The sequence below is a fragment of the Pangasianodon hypophthalmus genome, chromosome 2 (genome assembly GCF_027358585.1).
Source record: "Pangasianodon hypophthalmus isolate fPanHyp1 chromosome 2, fPanHyp1.pri, whole genome shotgun sequence".
NCBI lineage: Eukaryota > Metazoa > Chordata > Actinopteri > Siluriformes > Pangasiidae > Pangasianodon > Pangasianodon hypophthalmus.
The window spans coordinates 10,827,276-10,843,779 of NC_069711.1; the positions used below are offsets into that span (position 1 = coordinate 10,827,276).

Sequence of the window (16,504 nt, forward strand, 5' to 3'; positions counted from 1 at the left end):
AGCAAGGCCTCTTCATGCATACCCCGTCTATCTTCTCAAATAAAATTGTTTTTCTTCCCAGGTAGCTAACTGACTTTTGCACAACATCCATTTTAGGTGTCTATGTTGGCCATCCATACAACATTGTGCCAGAGTTGGCCCAGCGTTGGCAAATGCACACTTTTCATAACAATCCAGCCAATGTTGGTCCAACACTGGCAAAGTAGATGTAAATGTGGCTGAAAGTCTGTTGGCCTTGGTGGTCCAATGTTAGCCAAACGAACATTACAACATTGGGCCAATGTTGGCACCAAACTTGGCCCAGTGTCAGTTTGCTATCTGGGTAGAACACAGTATAATACATGCTCTAGGTAATGATCACAAAGTCAATGAAGTTCAAATACAACTTTTTTTAATAACAGCATATCTATGTTATTTGGCAATGTTTCGATTTATGCAGAAGTTATTTGCTGATTTCACAAAAAAAAAATTGCAAAAACCATAACATTAACAATGGGAAGTCAGAGACATCCACCAAAACTGCAACTAGTTTCTATTTTTACATGGCTTATACAACAAAAAGATATGAATAACGTATCATCCCCCCACCCCCCCCACACACACACTTTTTGTATCATCCACACGAATCAGCTCCTATAATGTCCCGAACATAGCAGCAAAGAGTTCTGTTATACTTAATTTAGCGGTACACGCAATGAGAACAAAATTGCCCTGTTGCTGCAGTGCCCAAAGGAAACATCATTTCCCTAGATAGATAGAGCTCAGACAGGATCAGAGAGAAATCGGTTTTCCACTGTACCCGACACTTCACTTCCTCCTGAACCTGAAGAGACACATAAAACCAGGTTAAGCTGGAAAACAGGTTTTTATTAGGTTTAATAAAAACAGACTTTTTAACAGTTGTCTAACATAGCCTGTGGTTTGGTAAATAATACACTTCTCATTATAATAATGATATATAACATACTTGGCTTTGGATTTAAAGTGTCCTCCTTTCTTATGGGCAAGGCCTAGCCTTTTTCTGTCCTCAAAGGAAGGCCTACAGAAATACAAAAGCACGTTAACACCACCAGTGAATGAGACGTGACTTTATAATACCATTTGTTAAGGAACATTCAGGTAAACTTCCATTAGGCCCTAATATTAGGTCATAGGTCCAGTTTCGATGAGTCTGTGCCCATGATAGCTTCAGATTCTTGTTCTTGGCTGACAACAGTAGAACCCAATGTGGTATTCTGCTGTTGTAGCCTATCCATCTCAAGGTTCAGTGTTTTGTGTGTGCTGATATGCTTTTCTGTTAACCATGGTTGTACATTAGTGAATTAGTGAATATTTGAGTTACTACAGATTTCCTATAAGCTCAGACCAGTCTGGTCATTCACCTATGATCTCTCTCATCACCAAGGGGGTTTCAACCTGCAAACCCTCTGCTCACAGGATGTTTTTTGTTTTTCGCACCATTCTGTGTAAACTCAGAGATTGTTGTGTATGAAAATCCCAGGAGATCAACAGTTTCTGAAATACTCAAACCAGCCCAACTGGCACCAACAACAACAGTTAAAGTCACAGAGATCACATCTGTCTTCATTCTGATGTTTGATGTGAACATTAACTGAAGCTCTTGATTTGCATGATTTTATGCTTTGTGCTGCTGCCACATGACTGGTTGATTGGTTAACTTCATAAATGAGCAAGTGTACAGGATGTTCCTATTAAAGTGGATGGTGAGTGTATATTCTACACATCTTCAATCAATACAATTTGTGACCTTATTGTAAGCCTTATAAGTATTATAATACTTAGTGAATGTATTATACGCATCATAAGGTTTAATCTCCCATTGAATCAATCCTGGATGTCTACAGAGAACATACCCGGATCTGTACTGCTTCAGGACTTTTTTGCTGACATTGGTGAGCTCCTTGTCAAACACAGACTTCTTTGTAGGTTTTCCACCTTTTTGTTTTGAGGCTGACAAAGAAGAGACATGAACAACAGAAAAAAAATATATGATTCCAGCCTGAAGTCATTTCTCCAGGTTACACAATTTATTCTAAAAGTCTTTTGAATAAGATTAGCCATGAAAGCACAAACCTGTGCTTTTGGGCTCATCTTCTGGTACAGCTCTGGCTCTCTTAGGCTTGCGGTCACGTTTTGCAGCCCGCTCGACATACATCTGCGACTTAAGTATTTCAAACTGAGCTCTTTCTTCAGCCTGGCATGCACACACACAAGGGGAAAACCAATAAAACAAACAGAAACAAAAGTGAAACTGATTCACTGATTTCCTGAGCAGCTAGTTCACAGAGGCAAACAGATATAGCCACTATTCACAGTCTGTAGGTATATAGTTGTGTCTAAGTTTGGGGTTGTCTCTGACTGTTTTTATAGCTCTTTGGTATATAGCTCTTGCATGTCTGTTTAAGAAGGTTTCATCTACAAACTCTGGGATATCCCAGGAAATGTGTATTTATATTGAGATCAAGTTGCACTTTAATTGCACACTGTTGGACTGTAACTTGTGAAAACTATACTGTTCTTTTTTTTTTTTTTTTTTTTTTGGTCCCACTTCAATATTATGGGTTACTTTGTGTAAATTCATTACATACAATCCCAATTAATTCAATTTCAGTTCCATGTTGTAACACTAAAATATACAGAAAAAGTTCAAAAGGGGTGAATAGTTATGCAAGCTGCTCTAAATTTTCATATATAATATACACTCAAAAAACACTTTATTAGGAACACTATACTAATACTGGGTAGGGGCTCCCTTTGCTCTCAATACAGCCTCAATTCTGTGTGGCATGGATTCCACAAGATGTTGCTAACATTCCTTTGAGATTCTGGTCCATGTTGACATGATTGCATCACACAATTCCTGCAGATTTTTCAGGTGCACTCTCATGCTGCGAATCTCCCGTTCTACCACATCCCAAAGGTGTTCTACTGGATTCAGATCCAGTGACTGGGAAGGCCACTGAAGAACACTGAACTCATTGTCAAGTTCATGAAACCAGTTTGAGTCAACTTTTGCTTTGTGGCTTGGTGCATTATCATGCCGGAAGTAACCATTAGAAGATGAATAAACTGTGGCCATGAAGGGATGAACACGGTCAGCAACAAGACTCATATACTCACTGGATGTTTTTTCTTTATTGCTCCATTCTGAGTAAACTCTAGAGACTGCTGTGTGTGAAAATACCAGGAGATCAGCAGTTATAGAAACACTCAAACCAGCCTGTCTGGAATCACGCCACAGTCAAGATCACATTTTTTCCCCATTTTGATGGTTGCTGTGAACATTACCCGACGCTGCTGGCCTATATCTGCATGATTTTATGCATTGCAATGCTGCCACACAACTGGCTGATTAGATAATTGCATGAATTAGCAGGTGTACAGCTGTTCCTAATAAAGTGCTCAGTGAGTGTATATTATGTACATAAAAGGAATACAGTTGTGGTGAAAAGACAGTAGGTTACAGAAGACTCATACCGACAGCACTTTCTTCTTGCCCTCTTTTAAGAATTGAGCACGCTTCTTCTTCCCCCTTAGGGCCAAGTCAAAGTCCTGAAGTGCTTTGCTCACTGAACAAGAACACATTCGGTGTTAGTCATTAACTACTATATTACAGTGCTATATTACAGTGCAGCAGGTGGCCACCACATGATTTAAAAAAAAAAAAAAACTCACTTCGGTCCTTCTTCCTCTCCTCATGGGTTTGAAACCAAGACCTTGCTAGCTGTTTTTCATCTGATTTCTGTGTTAGTCTCTTTTGAGCTGCATTAATCTAAAAATAACATACAATTTAACCACATAAAAAGCAAGACATCATAAAAAAAGGTCATGGAGGAATGAAGTTTTTTTGTTTGTTTTTTAAAGATAGAACACATTACCTGTGCTTCCGATTGCACCATCTCTTTTTCTTCTTTCTCCAAACGCAAGACAGCATATATATCCTTCTCTAACTTCTCAATCAGATCTCTGAACTTCAGAATCACCTCTGACACAAATAAACAGACATAAAAATGTCTTTCAAGAATGAAAGTTGTCTTTCTCAATTGCAAAAATTGTAAATGACTGTGTCAACTTGTTAACTTGTCTATGAGTCTGTGAGGACCTAAAGTCTTGAGATACTGGTATAATTTGATAATAAACGTGCTCATTGTGTTGTGTTTTTACCTTGAGGAATAACGCGGGCTTTAACAGGAGCTTTGGCTTTTTTCACAATCTCTTTCAGCATCTTCCTCTCGCTTTCCCCCACCAGCGACACAGAACGACCCACTTTTCCTGCTCGCGCTGTGCGGCCCACTCTGTGCACATAATGCTTCAGTGTGTTTGGCATGGTGAAGTTTATAACCTGAGGAAAGTTGGGAAAAATAAATTTTATTCTAAGAGAAGGAAATAACATCTTAATAAACATAGTGGTGGGTGCAAAGACAGGCAGAAAATAAAGAGGCAATCACAATAATTTCTCAGTTGTTTGGTGGGAGAGTAATTAAATTTGCAATCAGTTCTGAAAGAAATGTAAAAGAAAAACTATCACTTGTACCTTCTAGTAAATCTAATCCGATAAAGTATAAGTACACTTAGTAGTGTTGCATTTTATCATCATTTAGAGTGTAGGAATGAGAGTAAACATGCATTTGATTTGTGGAAAGGATAACAGACTTTATTTAAGCTCACAGAATACACAAGATATTAGCCTCTCGTTACAAATGCCCTTTGAATTATGTTGATGTCTGGCATCAAGGACACTCTAGCTTATAGCTCACTAACAAGCTCTCTTCCATTACTCTACAGACTCCTCTCAGACAAGCAGGAGTTCATGCTCCCCACTTCTGTATTCATGATGGCCCAAACTATGCAACAAGGCTGAATACAGTCATGCAATATTAAGGCCTAAAAAGCCTTAAGGCTGAATTTACCACAACATTTAATCAGCTTTTAAATGACTTATTTGAGGCCTCCTGTACTAGTGCTATGCTGATTAACCTCAGTGCCATCTGTTTCCCAGCTTAGCTCAGCACACACTTCTCAGCCGGGATGAAAGTCTGCCATCTTCAACTCTCTCAAATATTCAGAAACAGATTTTTGTCATCCAGGCAAGCTTTTAATTCAGCACATCATTAAATCAGCATGTTGCTGCTATAAGCCTTCACAGACCACACTGAGGCCACATCAAAATGAATTAATTTACCCTGCAGATTATCTGAAAACTGCCAATATTCTGTGTATAGTTTATTAATTATTTATTAATAAACTATAATTAATTATTAATTTTAACTAGTATGGATACAAAGTAGACTACATTGTTTACTTAAAAAATGTGTATGTGCTGCACCTGGAAATAGTTTTTGTGGTTTAAAAAAAATAAATAGATAAAAAATAATTTTACCACAATAAACAACAGAGCATAGCGTGAGTGGACAAGACAGCTATTTTTTTTTTCAAATGTATGCCAAGCAACAGTGAACATTAGCTATTCCTTTTATTTTAGCTCTTAATTTTTTTTAGGGCTTCTTTTTTTTAAAAAAAAAGACAAAAGAGACCAAAGTCCTGTTTATTTATTTTCTACTGGCTCCAGTAGTGGCTGGTGGTAACATTAGATAAGAGGGCTAAAATCTAATATCGATCAATAGCTCAACAATTAAACTATTAGGGTTGAGCAATATATTATATATACATTATATATACAGTCTTATTGATAATAATAATAATAAGAAGAAAATAACCTGTAAGATGCTCTGGATAAGTGTGTTTATATAAATGTAAATGCTCTGGATAAGTGTGTTTATATAAGTGTAAATGTAAATAAATTTGGGGCAAATTATTACACACTCACCCACATACTCACACAAAGACTGGTTTCATACTGTGTTACCCCAGAATAACAAACATACTAAACAGAAAAGACGTAACCCTTTCATTCAAACCAAAAAGTATTCAACCTTTAGTTTCTCCTCCAAACGCATTTCAGGGGAAAAAAGGATGATAAAGTAAATAATTCACATCATGTTACATACTCGGTTACATACCGAGTATGTAACATGATGGCTGATGACGTATAAGGGACGTGTCAGCAAACCGGGCTTAAGGATATTAGCCCTAATGGAGATCAAATGTAGGGGGTGTGTTACTCTGTGTAATCACCTTACATGACCGTCACTGACAGGCTGCATGAATCTATAGTGCTGGGATTGTTACAGCTAGCCCACAGTGTTGCGTCATATCATTGTATGATTTCTTCATACCATTGTGTGATGCATCGACTAAACCGTACATCTTGGCACCACTGTATCTATAGCAGTACTGCACAATTTTAAGTAAACTACCATTTAAGATCTTCAGATTATGGTACACTGTCTTACAGATATACAACCACATCCCTACCAAAAACTGTACATCAAAAAGGAATAAGAAAAATGTAATCTCAGAAAACAAAAGATCTCAAAATTGAGCTCTATAGTATTCAGGAAAAAGTATTTAAGGAACCTACTGTTTTGACTCCCTCAATATCCAGACCTCTGGCTGCTACATCTGTGGCCACCAGGATGTCAATCTGCTCATCTTTAAATCGCCTAAAGAGAGAGACAAGAGAAAAGCAATTTAGCATTTGAGGACAGAAGTGTATATTTTAAATACATTTTTATAATTTGTATTTTCCTTGTACAATGTGCCTTTACACAGTTCTTCTACTGTTCAATTTAAAATTATTCTTCTGTGTAGACCATGTTAATATCTCTGCCGAGTGATTTGTGCAGAAAGTGTTTTCAGGTGCTCTGAAAGTCACAAGTGTACCTGAGACTCTCCAATCTTTGTGTCTGAGACAGGTTGCCATGGAGCTCTCCGACCTTTAACCCCATGAGGCCAAGGAGGATGTGCATGCGGTGGGCCTGTTTCTTGGTCTGGGTGAACAACATCACATGGTCCTGAAATGTGCGTGTGAGGAGCGCTGCTCACAGGGTAAGAAGGGGGGGGGCAGTTTAGTTTATGTGAACGATGATGTGATACAGACTGTTAGGAGAGTGGAAAAGACAAGAGAGGAATGAGATAAAATGAAGAAAAAGGCCTTTCCTCACCTGCAACTATAGCCTCTCTGTCTCCTTCTCTGGCTGCTCGAATCCTTACAAATTCTTGTCTGAGGTATGGAGCCACATCAGTGTTACTGTTCACAAAGATTCTCACTGGCTGCTTCAGTGACACTGAGGCCAGATCCTTTACCTGCATTACACAAAACTCACATTTAAGATTCTCAAGAATCTAACTTTCACTCAGGATACAGTGTGAAAAGCCCATTTAATCACCTACACAATCCTCTGCACACACAGCCATGCTGAGTGGCCCTCATAACATATCATCTCCTGTTAAGTTCTCTGTTGCATCATTTGCATAGGCATTTAAATTTACATTTGTTCATTTGGCTGATAATTTTTTCAAAGTGAATTACAAATGAGACCATATACAATACAACTTAAGTAGATGAGGGTTTAGGGTCAGCAATGAGCAAATGAGTAAATTTCCACTTAATTCAGTTCTATATTTATATTTCACTTATTTCTCCACATTTCACCTGCATTCAGGGGAGGACAAATCAGCAACACGAATGCCCTGGACAAACAGATTTTGTGACAGACAGACAAGTGGAGACCAGTGAAATGAGAATAAACACTACTTCCTATTGATTTTCACAAACCAAAAGTTTTCATTTAGTATGCATGTTCAAACCTAATGCGCTTCACTGTGATGAGACACACCTTGCTGATGTAATTATAGTGCATGCTTCTGAATCCTGAACACATCACTACACACATCAGCAAGGCATGAAACATTTTGAAATAACCGTTACTAGGCAGATTAATTAGCATGCACGGATGACAGTTAATCTTTTCAGAATCAGGAACATGCAGGTATGTGAAAAGACTGATAAATAGATAAATAGACTGATAAATAGATAGATCACATTTATCCCTATTTATCTCTATTTATAATACCTACTGCACCTCCTGTCATCCATTCCCCTGTACATATCACCCTCATAGCTATAGATCCTTATTTGTAATTTATTGTAAATATGCCACTTATGTACTTCTGGTTAGATGCTAACTGCATTTCATTGGCTTAGTGTATGTACTTTGAACAAAGACAATAAAATTGAATCTAATCTAATCTAATAAAATGTAGTAAAAAAAACCAAAAAAAAAACATGCAGCGTAAAGTTGACATATCACTCTCTTGCCAGCACAACACGCAGTCACCAATGCGATGCGAAGACAGACTACCACGGCTCATGCCCAAAACGTTTGCCAATGACTTGGTGACTTTTTACCAATATTGCAAACACGATGTGCTACATTAGGAACTTTATCAGGAGAGCATAATTATCATGTAGTCCTTCGTTTCCCTTAGTTTGTATTAATGCGCTTAACTAGCTAACCATATACATACATCATATTGCTATATAACTATTTTTTTTGCCTAGTTCATTCGACTTATGGGCAACTAAAATGGAAGTGGGTACCATACTGGCATTCTGCCTTGCCCCATGGACTAGCTAATATTTACCATTTGCCAACCTCTGACATTTTATAGATATAATCCTATTAAACAAGGGTGTCTCAAAATGCTATGGCCAGCCCTGTACCCTAAACGTGTAAGGGAATATTGGTGGAAAATGGCAGATGTACATGGGTACTTAGACCATTAAACCACCAGTCTAAGTACTGGGACATTAAAAGGGAGGCTACCTCTTCACTCATGGTGGCAGAGAACAGCATAGTCTGTCTCTGATAGGAGCACAGCCGGATAATCTCCTTCATCTGCTCTTCGAAATATTCATCCAACATCCTGTACAAAAACAGAGAACATCCACCAACAAATAAACAAGTGTGCAAACTCGATCTCTCAAAGAACTGGTCAAACAAACAGAACAAACATGACTACCAAATGTCAAGGCTGTGCATAATTATTTCAAAACCTATTCTTATAAAGCCAGGAGTAAATCTAAGCTAATACCCACTGTTAACGCTGCTTGTCCAGATTAGTTTTACTAAAGAACAGTTAGCATTAGACAAACAAGGTCTGTCAGAAAGATTACATTCATTCTTTTCTGATATTACTAAACATAAATATTTTTCCTGGAGTCTTACCTGTCAGCCTCATCCAGAATAAGCACCTCGATTTGACTAAGCTCAAAAGATGGAGTGTTGTGTAAGTGATCTATCAAGCGACCGGGTGTGGCAATCAGGACATCAGGCCCCAACCTCAGTGCCGCCTCTTGAGACTTCAGGTCCAAGCCGCCTGAGCAAAGACAAACAAAAGGTCAATGCAAATATGAATGTTGGTTCCGCATCCTAACACTTAAAACTGTGCTGCCTCTTCCCACAATAAAACACACTTTCTGTATCATAAAAATAAAATCTAACAGGACAGACACTAATCTGAACAAGTTACTCAGAACAAGAACATTTAAAAAAAAAAATAAGTAATTCTACTGATTAGTTATTCTACACATAATCATTCATAGATCTGGAATACCAATACTGACATTTAAGGAGTGAAAATAAATTTCATTGGCTTCTGACATTTCAAAGACCAAAACAGTGTACAGCTTATTTTATCTACAAAATTGGGTTACTACTCCTTCCTCTTTGCCTGTGGTAATCAGACATGATTTGTTAACCACCATCATGAAAAAATAACCCTAGATATCAGCGCACATAAAATATGTGGCTGCCTAACACGGGGGTGGACTAATCAGGCATTTATTAGCTTCCCAGTCTCATGGTTTGGTTGCCTGGAAACCTATGTACACATGAATCCCTTTGAAGAGGGTGTCAGTGTATCTATGCTCCTTCTCCTCTTCTGCTCAAGTTTTTGATTTGGCATATTGTGTTTGCAAACAGGGGTGGGCAATATGTAAAAATATCATATCGTGATTCTCAAGGGCTCACAATACACAATATATAGGTTTGCTCCCAAACTGCCACTAATACAGTAGTGCTGTAATTTTCTAAAACTTTTTTGATGATTTATATAATGTCTACAAAAAAAAATATATCATAATTTATATTTTAATCATTTTAATCATTTTTAATTATAGAAAATAAACCAATATACTGTATATTTAACACTGAAATGGAGAAATATTCCATTCCATACAAAATCTGTAAAAATTAGGAACAAAATTTTAACATCAAATAAGATGCTTCCAGTCAGTTTGTAATTAAATGTATTTTTTAAATAGTGCTGTAAAAAAGATCTTAATATTTCAGAAAAGCATATTGTGACATAATTTATCACGATATCGACATGATATCGATATCATGTCTTCATATCGCCCAGCCCTAACTGCAATCTTGACTAAAAGCCAGTAAGTCATTGGTCAATGTTTCAGCTATGAGCTGTAGTGTTCTGTTCTCGCATTGCAAGTGAAAAATATGAGTATGGCTAGCGTCTTTTTTCTCTTGATGTGTTTAACTGAATTATGTCATGGTTTGCGCTTGACTTAATTTTGCTTAAATAATTTGCTTAAATAATTAACTATGAACTATGAACTAATGAATGACACTGAATGTCAGGTCCACTGGCAGCATTAGTACAGACAAAAAGATCAGGGAGATTACACAGCACCTTCAGTGATAAAAACGTGACATTTTAAATGAGAGCAAAAAGCATGAGAATGGGGCACATACCCACGGCTAGGCAGGTGGTGATGTTGGTGAACTGGCCCAGCTGGCGTGCTACAGAGTGCACTTGGATGCCCAGCTCTCTTGTGGGCACGAGCACAAGCACACGTGTTACCTGCGTTACTCTCGGCTTATAAAGGAGACGCTCCAGTACAGGCAACATGAATGCTGCAGTCTTACCTGTGAGTGAGTGAGAGAGTGAGTGAGTGAGAGTGAGAGAGAGAGAGAGAGAGAGAGAGAGAGAGAGAGAATGAGGTAAGTAAGTACCACTGAGGTTATGATCAGCATGAGCCAAATGTTGGACCTTACAAGCCACCAGAACAACTTCAGTGCATTTTCGCATAGATTCTACAAGTCTCTCCCTACAGTGATTTGAAGTGATCCCATTAGTGTGCTTAAACAGCAGCTTGCTTCACCACAATCAAAACATAAAACCATATGTTCTCAATACAAACTCAGTCCTCTCATTACATACTGTGTGTGTGTGTGTGTGTGTGTGTGTGCAGAGTGTCTGCAGTTGTAGACCCTTACATTGTTAAATGTGTAAATAAAAAGAACCCATACGCTATTGTTCCTCACTGATGTATAACAAATGTGATGTGTGACACGTGTTTGTGTTTTTTTTGTTATAGCTCAGATTTAATCTTTAATTAAGAAAGTTACATATAATTCTGTCAATTGTGCATGTATTTACACTGTTAAATGTTATTGCAGTCATCCATTTATTTTTAATCAGTTGTCATTATTTGAATTATTGGGTGTGGGTGTGAGCCCATAAAATAGAGTCATTGTCCAAAAAAGGTTGAGAACTCAGCACTAAATTCTTACCTTAAATCTAAAATCAATCAGGTGTATATCATTCTTAGACAAGGATTTGTTTAAAGAATGTACAGCTCCCTTTTTCTACAGCATGCATGTAAAAAGGCTGCAAAGTTTGAGAATTACCAGTTCCAGTAGCAGCACAAGCACAGATATCCTTCCCCAGTAAACCCACTGGAACACACGCCTTCTGGATAGGTGTGGGCTTCTTGAAGCCCATGGTAGTGATGGCCTGTGGAAACAGCAGGCCAATATCATTTATAAACCGTTTAGATGTAAAACCTAGTGAATTTTTAGTAAGATTCTCTACCAAAATACAAGTCTGATTTCTAATTATCTTTAGAGTGGTGAACATGAGCACTTAGGAGTGTACTGCTGGACAGAAGTGAGTCATGGCACCTGACCTTCAGCAGAGGTCTCGACAGATTCATGTCCTGGAATGTAAGGTTTTCATCGTACTGTGAGGCGTCTTCAAAGAAGGCTTCAGGCTGCAGATTTAAAAAAAAAAAAAAAAAAAAAAAAAAAAAAAGGAAACACTCACTTAAGTGTTGATGAACTCAATGATGCATTTGACATTGGCCATAATTTATCCTGGTCATGTAAAAATAGATATATAAAGACATACCTCTTCTGCTGCCTTTCTTTTTCCTTTCTTGCCTTTTTCTCTTAATGTATCTAGAATGTGAAGGTATAATGATGATCAAGGACTTTACATGTGCAAATTTGCATGTCTATTATACACAAACTCATGCACTCTAATATAATTTTAGGGTCCTCTGAAAGGTGAATTACAAAAGCCAACCACACCTGCCCTTGTTATCTGGGTGGTATCTTAATGTGATGAATATAATGAAAATAAAAAAAATAATAAGTACATGATTTTATTTGTACTTTGGATAAACATAAGTAAAATGTAAATATTATAATGCCACCTATTGAACAATACTATTTGTAACTACACTATATGACCACATGTATGTAGACACCTGACCATCACACCCATATGTGCTTTTTTTTTTTTTTTTTTTTTTTTAAAAACCCATTCCAGATTTAGTCCCCCTTTGCTGGTATAATAAACTCCACTCTTCTGGGAAGACTTTCCGTTAGATTCTGGAGCATGGCTATAGGGATTTGTGCTCATTCAGCCACAAGAGCATTAGTAAAGTCAGCACAGATGTCGAGTTAGGAGTCGTCGTGCACAGTCAGCGTTCCAGTTCATCCAGTGGGGTGTTCAATAGGGTTGAGGTCAGGAATCTGTGCAGAACACTTGAGTTCTTCTACTCCACCCTTGGTAAAAAAATGTCTTCATGGAGTTCGCTTTGTGCACAGGGGCATTGTCATGCTGGAACAGGTTTGCCCCTTAGTTTAAGTGAAGGGAAATTGTAAAGCTAAAGAATACAAAGACACCGTTGGCAACAGATTGAGTAAGAGCCACATACGGGTGTGATGGTCAGGTGTCCACATACTGTTTGCCATATAGTGTTTATATGCACTATTAATTGCCCCTTATGGAAAAGGAGGTAAGGCTGAGCATCTTAGTTCTGACTGGGGGCGGGGCTAATTTTAGGGCCATAATAATCTGAATCAAATCAAATCCCAGGTTTATATGAATGCAACCATTCTAATATGTTATCATTTCTACAATAACAATTCTTTCATAGGGACTTAATAGATTTAAAAGCTAACCATTGATATGGAGAAGTTTTGAGTGAGGAGATATTTATTTAGAATTTTTAAGAGCACTTTTTAACAGACAGAGGTAAGGCTGTTCCTTAAAGTTTTCGGACATGGTAAAGTCTAACATGAAAAGCAACACTGTTTGTCTTACTAACTCTAAAAGACCATGGTAACATAACAAAAATTAACTTGTGTCGCAGATGTTCCAAGACATTAAACATAACTATAAATCAATAAATAATCACTCTATGTCATTCTTTGATTAATAGAAATTGTGACCACTGGCTACTTGCTGTGCTATAAGAGGAATTCAACACCTCAGGACATGCTGGCATTGGAAAAATAATCAGTTTTGGGGTGGTAACAGTATGCCCCATAACAGCATGCCCTATCGTGTTTTAGTCTTTAAACATTACATACTGCACTCTTCAGCAATGATGCAGGCCTTTAACACTCACCTGCTTTTTTGAGGACTTCTTCATCCCCTGAATTAAACTCATCCTCGTCTTCATCATCATCACTCCCACCATTATCATCTTCAACAGTCTGATCCTCACGATCTTCACCTCCGTTGTCATCACTATCTTCAGCATCATCATCTTCAGCATCATCATCCTCATCATCACCTTCCCCCTCTTCCTTGGTGACTGAAGGATCACTTTTGTTGCCCCCTTTCTGAGCTTTCTCCTGAACACCAACACAACAGGAAGTAAGTCATGGCACAATCATACCACAATTTGAAAGCAGCACTCAGTGTCACAGTCGTACCTCCATTTTGCGCTTCTTACGCACTTTCTCTATCTTCTCATCCAATGTGGTGGGTGCTTTCTAGAAAACAGAAGAAATCATCTGTGACATTAAGCACATTCGACAGGGGAGTCTATTGTTCCTATAGAGCTTGGAAGATGAGAACATGATGCACTCACTCTCTTTTTAAGTTGGCTCATAACATCTGCCATGGCCCAGTCTTCACTGTACAGTCCATCTCTCTCTCCGAACTCAAAGTCAGCATTGAAGTCACCATTGCTTCGTCCTTTCAGCGCTCTCTTCTCCTTACTCAACACGATGGGCTGCTCCTGTCCATTTAAAGGAAAAATCCACCTTGAACGACTTGCATACTGATCTTTATAATTAACATATGATCTTCAATGACATCCAAGATTTATTTTAGAATGAAATTCAGAGTTTAAACTTCTTTCATCAACACATTGGTCTATATTTCATCAAGTCATACATCACTAACTAGCTGAACTGAGTCTCTGCTGTAACTCAGTGCAGCTGTATTGTATTGCTGCACTAAATTCTGGACCTTTGAGTCTGATGTTTTCTGTCTCCACTACATCAATGGTGTATTCCTTGTTAATATGACATTAAAGATCACTGTAAAATTGAGAGTGAGAAAGAAATTACTCTTTATTTTTCAGACCTAACAGTGAAATCCCTTATATTTGAGTGTTTTATTTTTTTAACAGTATTAGAAACACTATTGTAACCATGCTAGCAATGTTCCGCTGTGATGTCAGATGAATTATGTATTAAACAGACATAGTGTCACAGAGTTTCCACAGCAGTTCTGATCTCTCTCAATGTTTATCTCAGCTACAAGCTCAAAGACACAGATTTGGGTTTTCAGTACAGAAGTTGAGCTGAATTTCACTACAGGAGGTTATAGGCAGTTGTACAGTAGCATGATAATAAAGGTAGAAATGTTGTTTGGGAATTTTATACATTTAATGACTTACTTCCAGTGATCCTGAAAGCAAATCTATGGTCTATCAACTAAGCATTACTCTGAGGAGACAGACAGGCTGACAAGTCACATCATGTCATCCTGAACTGCTTAACTTACAGTTAGTCCAGCAGTTTTAACCCTCACATTCTGTTCACTGGTTAGGGAGGTACTGTTCACAGGTAATAACTGAGACAAAATAATTTTTGATATGAGCAACTGTGAATGCATGTATGTTTTTGGTGAGGACACAGGGAAGCACTTCTCATGCCTGAGGCTCCAGCAGGTGTGTGTGTGTGTGTAATCAGGTATTATTGCAAATAAGACTATGAAGTAACAGAGTGAATCCAAACATTTGTTTGTTTGCTTTGTTTTTTAAGCAGTTGGTGTCAATTGATATTCCACCACTTTCTGTAATCGCTTGAATTAATTGTAATCGTGTAATTAACAGCAACAAGGCATGCCAACATGTCGAGGAAAGATGACGTCAAACAGCCCAGACATCAAGAAAGCTAGTTTTGTTTTGTGAGCACGGCTAATCGCATCTGTCTTCAGGGCTTTGAGAATCAGCTCCTACCTCGTCTGAAGTCACACGAGGCTCAGTGTATGATCTGCGAGATACACGTGAAGGTGTCGTCGCATCTATAAGACGTGTGCATGTAGCTAACTGGATAGCTAGTAGCTCACAATAGGCACAAAATCCGCCATAAAGAAGTCTGAACCGGTGTGGTGTTTACCCACCTCATCATCAGAGCCTGATTCCTCGTCTTCTGGTACATCTGCGTCGTCAGCAATGGTTCCGATCAGATCAAAATCCGACAACATGGTTCTGCTCAACACTGCAGATCCCACTGCCTAGCACACGAGCTAACCACAACTCAACACTCTCTGTAACCACAATACAGTAACGCCTGCGACCTTCTCTTTAGTGCAAGTTATATTTAAAAAAAAAAAAAAAAAAAAGAGTACATTCATTTAAAACTGCTACGGAATGATAATCGAGGACTCGTGCATCAAACCCCACGTGTTGTAAAAGTCCAAGGCTGTACGTCATACGTCACTTCCTCTACTGCTTCAGCCCGCAATTCTTTTTTTTTTTTTTTTTTTTTTTTTGAACGATAGCGACATCTAACGGCGAGAAGGGAATGCTAGCTTTAAGTTTGAGAATACCCACAAAGCTAAAAACCAAAACTACTCACATCCGCTTTAACAGGAACACTTGTACACCTGCTTATTCATGCAGTTTTCCAATCAGCCAGTCATGAGGCATCATGTGGCACAGTGCATAAAATCATGCAGATACAGGTCAAGAGCTTCAAGACACATCAAGAGCTCCTGGAATTTTCACACACAACAGTATCTAGAGTTTACACAGAATGGTGCAAAAAAAAAAAAAACATCCTGTGAGCGGAAGGTCTGCAGGCTGAAACACCTTACTGATGAGGGAGATCAGAGGAGAATGACCAGACTGGTCTGAGTTGACAAAACTCAAATAAGCACTTTACAACCGTGGTGAGCAGAAAAGCATCTCAGAATACCCAACACATCGAACCTTGAGGTGGATGGGCTACAACAGCAGAATACCACA

The 16,504-nt window shown here is 38.2% G+C and overlaps 1 protein-coding gene across 1 annotated transcript; it reads right to left on the bottom strand.

Moving 5' to 3' along the window:
* Positions 1–374: 374 nt before the first annotated feature.
* On the bottom strand, positions 375–15,953 carry ddx27 (DEAD (Asp-Glu-Ala-Asp) box polypeptide 27). The gene is made up of 21 exons (XM_034300796.2): positions 15,658–15,953; positions 14,114–14,263; positions 13,956–14,015; positions 13,646–13,874; positions 12,136–12,185; positions 11,915–11,998; positions 11,637–11,742; positions 10,698–10,871; positions 9,153–9,303; positions 8,751–8,850; positions 7,086–7,227; positions 6,805–6,958; positions 6,503–6,584; positions 4,186–4,363; positions 3,900–4,006; positions 3,697–3,793; positions 3,499–3,590; positions 2,095–2,215; positions 1,875–1,971; positions 968–1,039; positions 375–823 (listed from the first exon to the last, which is right to left on the bottom strand). The coding sequence occupies exons 1-21, from the start codon at positions 15,739–15,741 to the stop codon at positions 808–810; spliced, it is 2,346 nt and encodes a 781-aa protein (XP_034156687.1). The 5' UTR covers positions 15,742–15,953; the 3' UTR covers positions 375–807.
* Between the last annotated feature and the right edge of the window lie 551 nt (positions 15,954–16,504).

Coding starts and splice junctions, on each gene's coding strand:
- ddx27 (XM_034300796.2), bottom strand. CDS start 15,741: ATGTTGTCGGATTTTGATCTGATCGGAACCATTGCTGACGACGCAGAT. Junction 6,585..6,804: donor CAAAGATTGGAGAGTCTCAG/GTACACTTGTGA, acceptor CTCTCTCTTTAG/GCGATTTAAAGATGAGCAGA. Junction 3,591..3,696: donor GGAGAGGAAGAAGGACCGAA/GTGAGTTTTTTT, acceptor GTTCTTGTTCAG/TGAGCAAAGCACTTCAGGAC.